The 12,460-nt window shown below is 42.7% G+C and overlaps 1 protein-coding gene across 1 annotated transcript; it reads left to right on the forward strand.

Annotated features, from left to right (window-relative positions):
- The first annotated feature begins 8,381 nt into the window (after positions 1-8,381).
- LOC140218822 (uncharacterized) lies at positions 8,382-12,258 on the forward strand. The gene is made up of 5 exons (XM_072288558.1): positions 8,382-10,476; positions 10,579-10,725; positions 10,843-11,016; positions 11,087-11,284; positions 11,374-12,258. Exons 1-5 carry the CDS (start codon positions 8,632-8,634, stop codon positions 11,596-11,598), a joined length of 2,589 nt encoding a protein of 862 aa, XP_072144659.1. The 5' UTR covers positions 8,382-8,631; the 3' UTR covers positions 11,599-12,258.
- Positions 12,259-12,460: the final 202 nt, after the last annotated feature.

Here is a 12,460-nt window from a genome sequence, read left to right on the forward strand (position 1 = left end):
AGTCGTTGAGAATTAAAATTGACGCGGACAGATGGCGCGCCGCTGTTGCTGACAATGCTCATGTGCAGGCGCTCATGGCGACGAGGCTGCGCGTGCTCCGAGAAGTTACGTAAACGCTTGTTGGAGCGGTGTGCGATGTCTGCCTTTACCTTGGTGTCCGTATATTCGTGTCTTCTTTGCGGCACCACATGTCAACTGCACTGAACGGTAAGTTTTAACAAACATGTTTTCTGTCAATAGTTCATGATTACGTGAGTGCACTTCATAGCACGAACCGGCTGCATGTAGCGTAGGCGACTCGGGCGTAGTATCGGTTTGCAGTTTACATGATTTGATAACGCGCTCTTGTTCTCGCTTCTGCTATATGGAATGTTTCACGGAAAGCGACCACTCACTCTTGTTTATTTTGGTGTCATAGTTAATGTGTGTAGAAAAGAAGAAAAACCATGTTTTGCCTTGATACTGAGCAGCCACTAAGTGGATTCTTTGTGTTGAGCCGCCACTGCCGGTAGATCTCATTTCGTGGCGCTCGATTGGGCTACAATGAACGCTGCGCCACATATGTAGTGAAATTCTCCTGACATGGTTTACATATACACATCCATATTGTGTTAGCGTGAAGAATTTTCAAACAGATACGTACGGTTGAATAAATTCTAGCGTACTCTGATTAAAGGCCATCTTTGCGGAGCATGCATAAGCAGTGCGTGCTCTGCCGTTGTCGTATAGCGTAAATGTAGCAGTATCTTTAAGGCTCCTGGCAACCAATCTAAATAACGTCATCGTCATCAGCCTGGGTACGCCCACTGCAGGGCAAAGGTCTCTCCCATACTTCAACTACCCCGGCCACGTACTAATTGTGGCCATTTTGTCCCTGCAAACTTCTTAATCTCATCCGCTCACCTAACTTTGTGCCACCCCCTACTACGCTTCCCTTCCCTTGGAATCCAGTCCGTAACCCTTAATGGCCAGCGGTTATCTTCTCTCCTCATTATATGTTTTGCTCATGCCCATTTCTTTTTTTTTTGATTTCGACTAAGATGTCATTAACTCTCGTTTATTCCCTCACCCAATCTGCTCTTTTCTTATCCCTTAACGTTACACCCATCATTCTTCTTTCCGTAGCTCGTTGCGTCGTCCTCAATTCGAGTAGAACCCTTTTCGTAATCCTCCAGGTTTCTGCCCCATACGTGAGTACTGGTAAGACACAGCTGTTATACACTTTTCTCTTGAGGGATAATGGCAACCTGCTGTTCATGATCTGAGACTGCCGGCCAAACGCACCCCAGCGCATGCTTATTCTTCTTATTATTTCAGTCTCATGATCCGGATCCGCGGTCACTACCTGTCCTAAGTAAATGTATTCCCTTACCACTTCCAGTGCCTCGCTACCCATCGTAAACTGCTTTTCTCTTCCGAGACTGTTAAACATTACTTTAGTTTTCTGCAAATTAATTTTTAGACCCACCCTTCTGCTTTGCCTCTCCAGGTCAGTGAGCATGCATTGCAATTGGTCCCCTGAGTTACTAAGCAAGGCAATATCATCAGCGAATCGCAAGTTACTAAGGTATTATCCATTAACTCTTATCCCCGATTCTTCCCAATCCAGGTTCATGAATACCTGCTGTAAACAGGCTGTGAAAAGCACTGGAGAGATCATATCTCCCTGCCTGACACCTTTCTTTATAGGGATTTTGTTGCTTTCTTTATGGAGGACTACGGTGGCTGTGGAGCCGCTATAAATATCTTTCAGTATTTTTACATACGGCTCGTCTACACCCTGATTCCGTAATGCCTCCATGACTGCTGAGGTTTCGACTGAATCAAACGCTTTTTCGTAATCAATGAAAGCTATATATAAGGGTTGGGTATATTCCGCACATTTCTCTATCACCTGATTGATAGTGTGAATGTGGTCTATTGTTGAGTAGCCTTTACGGAATCCTGCCTGGTCCTTTGGTTGACAGAAGTCTAAGGTGTTTCTGATTCTATTTGCGAATACCGTAGTAAATATTTTGTAGGCAACGGACAGTAAGCTGATTGGTCTACAATTTTTCAAGTCTTTGGCGTCCCCTTTCTTATGGATTAGGATTATGTTAGCGGTTTTCCAAGATTTCGGTACGCTCGAAGTCATGAGGCATTGCGTATACAGGGTGGCCAGTTTTTCTAGAACAATCTGCCCACCATCCTTCGACAAATGTGCTGTTACCTGATCCTTCCCGGCTGCCTTCCCCCTTTGCATAGCTCCCAAGGTTTTTTTTACTTCTTCCGGCGTTACTTGTGGGATTTCAAATTCCTCTAGACTATTCTATCTTCCATTATGGTCGTAGGTGTCACTGGTACTGTATACATCTCTATAGAACTCCTCAGACACTTGAACTATTCCATCTATATTAGTAATGATATTGCCGGTTTTGTCTGTTAACGCATACATCTGATTCTTGCCTATTCCTTGTTTCTTCTTCATTGCTTTTAGGCTTCCTCCGTTCTTGAGAGCATGTACAATTCTATCTATATACTTCCTTATGTCAGCTCTCTTACTCTTGTTGATTAACTTTTAAAGTTTTGCCAGTTCTATTCTAGCTGTACGGCTACAATCTAAAATCGAAATATATGCAACCGCAAAAGCTTTCGTAGCACGAAACCTGCGATAATCTCCGTCACTCGTAGCTTCGCAACTTAGCCGAAAAATTTATAGAACAATAACTTAGTCGCTTGGGGAAGCACCTTTACATGTTTCAAACTGAAGGCATTGTGTTTGACGATATAGATGCAAAATTTTTGTTTCGGGTCTGTTTTATGAATAGTTTAACAGCACAAGTTGTTTACTTGGCAATATGAAACGCGTTATGCGGTTTACGTCCTGTTATTCACTAGGCAGCTGCTGGCACAGATTCGCATTTTGCCAATCGTGCATGGTATAAAGCCATTGTCGTGCGTAATAAGTGTTCCGGTTTTCATTATCGTTGTATTTAGTGCCGTCGTCTTCAACAGACTGTATGCTACATGCACTGTAGAATAGAAAAGAGAGCCAGATTATCCATTTGTTGTTCTTTTCATAGTAGATAACGCACTGATTAACCAAATAATTTAGTGGACATTGCACTTGTTCTACCCTTATCAACACACCTAAGGAGATCGTGACATGTTTCAGCTGATAAGTAAGCCCTATTCATGTACATTCTACTGAAAGTATGGCAAATGTATTCATTTCGGAGTATGAGGAAAGTGACATTGCAGACTCTTCTAAGGGGAAATAAATTGGAATTCTTAACGAGATTATTCAAAACAGCAGTCACTATTCTGAGAAGTTTCGTTCAACACGAGCATACTGCATTAACACCTGAAAATGTGCTCAGTGCTGCCAGGTATCTATGTTTCAGCAATTATTATTATAGGAATTATGTGGGATTCTCGCATTTGTTTTTTTTTTATTTTGATAAGTGCACTGTGTGATATGAACCTATCTTAAAAGTAAACGTGCCGTTGCTGCACCAGCGACCATTACGGTTGACTAACTGCTGCGATATGGCAAAACCGTATAATGCTACTGATTTGTATCGGCTTATAGTCTTTAGTCAGAGGTAAACCAAGTTAAGTATAGACATAAGTGATGAGAGCAAATATACATAAAGCTACTAATGAACCGTAAAAATACTCATTATATTGTTTTCCCTCACACTGTTGCATCTTCTTGACATGTGTGTCTTTCTGTGTCCTTGTCTTCCGTGCTGTGCACGTGTTGCAATGAATTACGAACTTGCCAAAGTCCATGTCACCTTTATTAAACAAGGGATTCAATTCATTTGAATCTAATACTGCATGTCAAGTGAATCACGCGTTATTCGTTTTATCTTAAAATTATGGACTGGCAGCAACTTGGCAAGCATTAAACCACAATATTTTTATTGCACTTAAGCTGCGGGTGTCATAGACTGCCAGGAAATTTTCATGAAAATTGTCAGAGAAGACTTGGGGGAAAAAATCAGGGAATTCTAAAATGTCAACTTAGGTATGCTGTCTTGCCATATGCCATAGAAGGTTTCGAGAGAATGTTTCTATTTAACATATATTGAAAACGTTTCTCCTCACGGAAAATTGAGACAAATTGGTACCATTTATTGAAAAAAAATGAAAGTGAAGCATACTGACATGGCCTTTCTTACTCAATTTTTTGCTTTAAATAAATGTCCTGAACATTGAAACCCTAGAAAAAGTACTCATGTCTGAGAGCACCGTAAATAGTTTGCTGTGATAGCATTCATTCGAACTGTAGTTTGTTTTGTTTCCCAGGAGGTGCATATCTGTCGTGCCATAACAGAGAAAGTGCTCGGGTGGTATTTCTGGTGCTCATGTGGTTTACCTAACTTGCAACCGTGTCATCATGCCTATGAGGTTTCATTATCTATAAGAAACTAAGAATTGACCATATCAATACATTCAATCCATCAGCCTTCTATTGAAGTTATGGTCAATCATGCATCCGTTTAAGAGTATGCGAAAAACATTTAAATGTGTATTAAGGAAAGTAAATTACTATCTTTGGCATGATATTGTCAATACTCCAGTCACTCTTCGGAGAATATCATACTGCGCAGGCATATTTAATTATAATGTAAAAAATGTACACAGTCCAACTGGGTAACCTTGTTTCTGCAATTTGATATAGAGATCATTTGGGATAATTATAATAATCTGCCATATATGAACTTGTCATAAAGCCAATATACTCTTGCTGCAGCACCAGTACCAGTTGTGACATTTAATAGTTCATCATGCCATAAATTATTGTAATCATCATGCCATGATGGTTTGTATTCACAAGCAGCCATTAGTAATAGTTAAACCGCTTAGACGATTGACTTAAGTGGTTTGAGCAAATTTATTAAGCTGCCTAATGAACATACAAACAATACACAATTGTTATTTTTGCGTCACATTGTTGCATCTACTTTTTTGCAGCGTACATTTGCATCACCTTTGGCACATATGACACGAAGGTTAAAGCCAGCCTGGCGACCTCGCTTGCCAAGGCGAAGTACTCTGTAAATCTGTGAATAGACTCTTTCGATCATAGCGTAAAACCTGCATTTTAAGGAAATAATATATTGCTCTATAAAAAGAGCTAATTCAATATCGGTTTGTTCAATTCAATATCGGTTGTTTGCATTGCGTGATTCAGCACTAGTGGAATTGCTTCAATCTTTTTTTCTGTTTATGCAACATATGACAGTGCAGCTGGTTCAGGAGCATTATTAAGCTATTGACATTAATGCATAAGTGCAGACGGGAAATAACACGTGCACATGTTTAATATACTCAAAATTTTTTGCCGCCGTATGTAAACAAAATGTAAACTAGTTTGTAGATAGCAGATAGCTAGCAGATTTGATTGAAGCGGACACATTGCATGCAACTGTAATATTTCTTAACTGTGCATGCGCACAAATGCTCATGCAGTCTTTCATAAGGATTCACGGCTACATGCATTTGAGATTTTTCGACTGCTTCCATCCGCCTGCACGATTTTCTACGTACAGTTTCCTAAGTATGTTCCCATATGCATGCTGGATGCAGCACATCTTTGTAGACATTTGCAGTAGACTGCTTATTAAAAACCCCAGCTGCGAGTGTTTATACATGATCGAAACATAGTTGGCAAAATGTGGTTTATATAGCTAATATATAGCTTGTCGATGCCGGATATTTTAGCCAATCTGCGCAATGAAAATAAAAGATTTAAAAAGAACCCGGTGCAAGATATACTATAATAAAAGGCCTAAAGGTCAGATCTCTGATGGCTGAACTCCCATAGGTCGTTAATTCGGATGTTACTGCACCGTATCTTTTTTTACATTATTCTTGGTTGAACAGCTTTACTAAATTTATGTTAGCTGGGACACACTGTATCGACAATAGTCAACAAATAGTGTAAGGCTAAAGCCTATAGATTAGCTATAAACTGGTCTACAGGAATTGTCTATAGACAGTCCATGGACTTATGGCTTACACTTTTTTTGTAGGCTAGTCTATAAAATGTCTGAGTCTATAAACGTCTGAGTAGAACTATACAGTTCTATTTTTGTAGACTGAAGTCTATAAAATGTTTATAAGCAAATGTCTATAGACTTCAGCATTGCCATTTGTTAGGCGTGTTGGTAAGCTAAGTTGGAAGGTATATTTAGCGGCAGCGAACAAGGACAGAAAGGAGACATCACAATGCGCATTTTCGTGTCGTCTCCCTTCTGTCTTTGTTTGCTGGCGCTAAATTCTGCTTTCCAAGTCTATAGACTATGTACAGGCATTTGTCTATATACATTTTATAGACATCAGTCTAAAAAATGGAACTGTATAACCCTATACACTTTTGTCTATAGAGATTCTGCAGACATTTGTCTAAAAAAGTGAACTTTCAATAATCTATAGACAGTCTATAGACAGTCATTGAATCAGACTTTTTATGGATTGTTCTATAAAAAGTGTAAGGCCACGAGTCTATAGCCTCTCTATAGACTAGTCTAAAGAAATTTCTATAGACAGTCGATAGATTTCATAGACACATGTCTATAGACTGTCTAAAAAACTGACGGGTTGCTCTAAAAGCTGGGCTAAACATGAATTCCAAGCTGTTCAAACTTTCGCTTATGAATTGAATCAGGGTCAGTGTATTTTGCTCTTCGTTCTTTATTTGGCACATACTTTAGCAGCGGCTTTTCACGTATATTACTCAGTAAAGTTCCTCGCTGCAGTCATTATCTGAATATTTTCTGCCTAATTGCTGGCGGATGTGCGTAGTTGCGATAGACTTATCTTACTGAGCCCAAGTCTTTAAACTTAGCTGTTCTATATATTGCAATATCTTGTAGCGCTGGTGTATTATCGCTAGTACCGCGCTTACTCTTGTGGACCATCGCGAAACATTCAGCTCCAACTATTCGTATGCTGTCGGGGTGGTCCGTCATTTCTTGGGCATATGTATGTATATATATATATATATATATATATATATATATATATACACACCAGGAAGAAGCGTTTCTGGATCCGTGCAAGTAGACATGTTGAAGTAGACGCGCGTATGAAGCGATTTATTGACGTTTGGGCCGGCGTAAGGCCTTCATCACAGGACCCCGGAAATCAATTCATACTTGCGTCTAAGTCTAAATATATGTATATGGGCTGGGGTGCGTTTGGCAGGCATTCTCAGGTAATGAACAGCAGGTTGCCATTATCCCTCAAGAGAAAAGTGTATAACAGCTGTGTCTTACGAGTACTCACCTACGGGGCAGAAACCTGGAGACTTACGAAAAGGTTTCTAGTTAAATTCAGAACGACGCAACGAGCTATGGAAAGAAGAATCATGGGTGTAACGTTCAGGGATAAGAAAAGAGCAGATTGGGTGGGGGAACAAAGTCGAGTTAATGACATGTCTTAGTTGAAATCAAGAAAAAGAAATTGACATGGGCAATACATGTAATGAGGAGGGAAGATAGCCGATGGTCATTAATGGTTACGGACTGGATTTCAAGAGAAGGGAAGCGTAGCAGGGGGCGGCAGAAAGTTAGGTGGGCGGATGAGATTAAGAAGTTTGCAGGGACAACATGGCCACAATTAGCACATGACCGGGGTAGTTGGAGAAGTATGGGAGGCCTTCGCCCTGCAGTGGGCGTAGCCAGGCTGATGATATATATACAGTATGCGCCCATTCACTAATTCTTGATACGTTGGCAATAGAGTGGGCGTAAGTTTCCGTGCCATTTGGGGCAGGTGCATGCCGATAACGTGCGCCAAGCTTACTCAGAAACTAGGCAGCGCTACTCACTTTGTCAGTGTTTAACGAGCGGTACTCACTCTTGCCGACGTTGCAGGGCTCCCGCCCTTTCTTTAAAGGTTAGCGATACAGCGCTGGCGGATGAACAAATTTCTCTCTCCTCGAGGAACGCCGCATATATCGAAGTGCCGGTAACACGGACAGTTATAGCAGTGGTCCGCGAACTTGGCCACGCGCATTCTTTCCATTCCTCAATTTACCAGTCACGGCTTCAGCAGCAAACCACTGCTCACGTCTTCGAGCCGCCACTCCACAATTTGCAGCACGATTGGAGCACAGTGCGTGCGCCAAAACTCAGTTGCATTTCCAACAGCTGATCGCACAGAAGCCAGGCAGAAGCGTGCATTAGTGGTTTCGCATTCGTGCGCTCTCGGTGAAGCCACGTGCGACGCGCCGCACGCCGAAAGCGCCATATCGTTTCTGTAGAACAAAGTGCTCCATGATAAAGGTCAATAGACCGTCCCTGTACCTCTGTACACGACTTTTACCGTTGCGTTACAGACAAGTGCTTTCTCTCAATTCAAACCAACGTTTTTAGATAGGTTCAGTTCGCAAACTGGCTGCGAGAGGCGGCGCCGTTTTGTCGCCGTTGCGAGAGATGGCGCTGCAGTTCCGTTGAGATCTAGTCTGAAGAGCGAGGCTTGCCTCGGCCATGTGTTTGTGTCACGTTGCTGGTGCTCGCGCGTTTATCACGCCTGTATTTTTTGCTTTAACGCGTTCCGCAAACGTATTAACTCTGTGCAGTGAGCGTCCTTACGTGTTTGAGTGGATGCCGTGAAGTGTCAGCGCGAATTCTCAACATGCCGACGTGCAGCGCGCCGGGCTGTCGTTCGGGATATGCTTCGGCAGCGGCAAGTCCTGTGCCGCGACATTTTTTCAAGCCCCCAAAGGACCCTCACGTATTGAAGGCGTGGGAAAACGCGATCCCGCGGAAAAACTTTAAGGTGACGTCAAAAACGTACGTTTGTGACATTCATTTTGAGCCTGCAGACATCATAAGCTGTTATGAGCACGTCGTGAATGGTCAAACCGTTAGAATACCGCGAGGCAGGTGGACCCTGAGGGAATGCGCGGTGCCTCGAATTTTTCCAAACATACCTGAGCATTTGTCAAAACCAAAGACGCCCAAGTCAGCAAGAAAACCACCCAAAGTGAGAACAGTGGTTCCTGCCCAAGTTGCTTCCTGCCAAAGTGATGGGAGTTTGTACGACGACGCAAGTGACGGCGTGGATGGCGGTGAATGCGCCGAAGTAAGTACGCTAGAAGCTGCGCCCTGGTTTGCTGTTATGCAGGACGGTCAAGCGTTTGAGTCGTGGCGTGTGAAGGCTTCGACCAACCAGGTTATATTCTACAAGCTGGAGGAGTCCGGGGGCATTGTACGCATTGAAAAGTCCGTAGTAATCGGACAAGACTTGACGCTTGAAGTTAGTTCAAGAGGTGTGCTTGTCCCGCCGTGCAGCTACATCGTCGACAACGATAAAAATGGAAACATTCAGACTCAACTGACAAGCCAGAAGAATGTAGCAAGATTTCTTCGCTACATCGATGCCCTCAAGATTTGTACTGGGTGCAAATGTGAGTTGTTTCCAGGCATTTCATCTTCAATGACAGCTGTTAAAAGGCAGGGTGTGTGGCGAAACAAGAAATGCATGGTGCTGTCAGATCAAAGCTTGTGCCCTCCATGCAAGAAAACGAAAAAAAATTTTGTGGATAGAGTTAAGCGCCGCCCCCAAAAAAGCACAAAACTGAAGCCACAGTGCGAAATTAAGAACCTAAGGAAAAAGGCGATTAGGGCCACTGTCTTTCGCGAAAAAGCAAAAAGAGAGCTGGGTACACTGACGCGCCGTTTGTCAGAAGTTTCATTAAGCGAAGTCGACAAAGCAATGGAGAATCTTCCACAAGCACAGCAACTTGCCTTTCGGGCAGCATTGAAAGCGGCAAAAGCGAAATCGCCACGAGGACGCCGTTATGAACAGGAATGGCTTATGACTTGCCTTCTGTTAAGAATTTCAAGCCCAAGAGCTTATAGACTAATGACAAAGATGAAGCTCATGCCACTTCCAACCGTGACAAGGCTCAGACAAATGATGAACGGAATGCCTTGTGAATTCGGCTTCAACAAGGTATCTCTTGCCAGTGTCGGGGCCTTTATGAAGAACAGAACAGGAGTGCAATGCTATGGAGCCCTGATACTGGACGAGATGAAGGTGCGAGAGGTGGTTGCATTTAACAAGAGTACCTACAAGGTTGACGGCTTTGTTGACTATGGAGATGGCCATGACTCAGAAACAACAGCTGACCATGCTTTGGTCCTCATGTTTGTGCCATTGTTTCACTCTTGGGTGCAGCCGATTGCAAGTTTTGCGACAAGACATGCAGCCCCTGGAAGAGTGCTGGCAAGGCTTGTTTTGGAAGCCATTTTGGAGCTATGTAAGCATAATGCAGTTGTCGTCGCTGTAATCAGTGATGGTGCCAGCACTAACAAGGCCATGTGGTCATGTTTCGGTATCAAAGGCAAGCTTCACGCACCGAAACACAAAGTTGACCATCCTTGTGTGCCTGATCAGCAGCTGTACTTCCTTTGCGATGTTCCCCACATTATCAAGTGTATAAGGAACCATCTTCTGCGTCACAAGTATGGCATGGTATGTGGATTTGAATGCTTTTGCTTACTTTTCATTCTTAAGCAACTATAGAGGGATGTGCAATGGAGCGCCTTTTTTCATCTAATCCTTCATAAATTACAGATCGGTGAACACAAGATAAACTTTGACCACTACCGAAAACTCCAAGAAGTAGATGGCAAACAGCAGCTCCGGGTGGTACCGAAGTTGACAAAAGAGCATGTAAGCCCAGACAACCTACGAAAGATGAATGTGAGACTGGCTGTACAGGTAAACAAAAATGCCATATCTATATGTATTTCGTCGTTAACTACTCTTTGTTTATGTGCATCAATGAATGTTTATAAAAAATAAAGCTGAAAAATTTTCCCCATATGTTGTTCTCAGCTTTTCAGCCGTAGCACCGCCATTGGGCTAAAGGTCTACCAGAGACTAGAGGAGCCTGATCTGAAAGACTGCCATGGAACTGCTCAATTCACCATGATGGTGAACAACCTGTTCGATGCCCTCAATGTGAAGCTCCCCTGGCTTGGAATACGAAGTTCATCAAAGGAAATTAAGGTAAAGATGATATTTTATACCTTCTGTTGCCTTGTTGTTAAAGGAATTTGCTTGATGGTTCATTTTAAAGGTCATCCAAGAGTTCCTTGATGCTGTAAATGAGACCGAGGAAAACCATATCACCAAAGGGACAGTGATGTTTGCGTCGCAAGTTACTATGGAATCTCTTCGGGTTACACTTGCGTCAGTACGGGACCTTGTAGCAGACCTCCTCTCCAAAGGAGCGCATTATGTGCTCACGGGCAAACTCAACCAAGATCCTCTAGAGGTAAACAGTACAGTTTCTTTGTTTATAACCTTGATGTTTGTGCAGTTTGTTTCATGAAGAAACCACCTTGTTATTTCATTTTTTTCCAGAGGTTTTTTGGTGTGACAAGAAGCTACGGAGGTGATGAAGACCACCCCACTCTAATCAGCTTTGCACACATATATAGGCTTCTGAGCCTGTATACCCCCATCAGTACTTGTGTCACAGGGAATGTGAATGAGGAACAGACCTTTGTGCTTGCCACTGTAGCCGACAGCATGAAAAGGGAAGGAAGGACAAACTTTCATCCCATGAAAGACTACAGGAGAAAGTAGAGGCAAAGTTAGCGGAGATATGTTCTACTACGCAGAATACAGCACTGACAGCACCCGATCACGGATACTCCATGCCAGCAGCACAGGACTATATTATTTACTACTTGTGCGGCTACCTTGTTCACTCTTTCCTCAAACATAATAGATGCTCTGATTGTATATGTAGCATCCAGTCCCAAAATGCAGAGTGCCCAGAGGCATTTCTCACTTTGGAGAGGGAACATACGCTTGTATGCCTCAAGTTGCCATCATGGGAGCTTTTCTGTATGTTTCGAGGTATTGAAGACAAGATTTCAGATGAGTTGCAAAGGAACCGGCTCTGTTCCGACACTTTTTGGACCCTTCTCGACGCACTTGGGGACTGTGATGTGACAAGTGTCGGTTGTCCCATACACAAGGACACCACTACTGCAGAGCTTCTTCATTCATACATTGTGCTACGAATGCATTTTGCCTCAAAAGATGCCTGCAAGAGCCTCAGCTCTTCGGAAAGGGTCGCATCTGCCCGAAAGAAAGTCAAGCTAATGTGAAGGCTTCCTGCACAGCTCCTTCACTGTAAACAGTTTTCTTATTATAAGTATGTCGCTGTAATTAATTTACCTCCTGCATTCCCTTTCACAACATCAAATAAAAATTACAAGGCATTTTTTTCTTGCTTCATTGCTGGTTGTTGAATTTGTAGGCTTTCCCGGAGTTTTTTGCCCGCGTAAGGAGTTTTCAGGTAAGATTGGAATATGGTTGAGTATTACGGGATTCTGGGCTGATTCGTTAAGTATACTGGAGAAAAATAAACATCCCTTACAACAGGAAGCGGAATGAAAGTAAGCGCACTGCCCATATTATGCCTCTATTTTCTCGCCCT

Source organism: Dermacentor andersoni, chromosome 6 (assembly GCF_023375885.2).
Source record: "Dermacentor andersoni chromosome 6, qqDerAnde1_hic_scaffold, whole genome shotgun sequence".
Lineage (NCBI taxonomy): Eukaryota > Metazoa > Arthropoda > Arachnida > Ixodida > Ixodidae > Dermacentor > Dermacentor andersoni.

Excerpts from the sequence above, each read along its gene's own strand:
- LOC140218822 (XM_072288558.1), top strand. The coding sequence starts at position 8,632 with ATGCCGACGTGCAGCGCGCCGGGCTGTCGTTCGGGATATGCTTCGGCA. Across the intron at positions 11,017-11,086 it reads GTTCATCAAAGGAAATTAAG|GTCATCCAAGAGTTCCTTGA; the intron begins GTAAAGATGATA and ends TTCATTTTAAAG. Across the intron at positions 11,285-11,373 it reads TCAACCAAGATCCTCTAGAG|AGGTTTTTTGGTGTGACAAG; the intron begins GTAAACAGTACA and ends ATTTTTTTCCAG.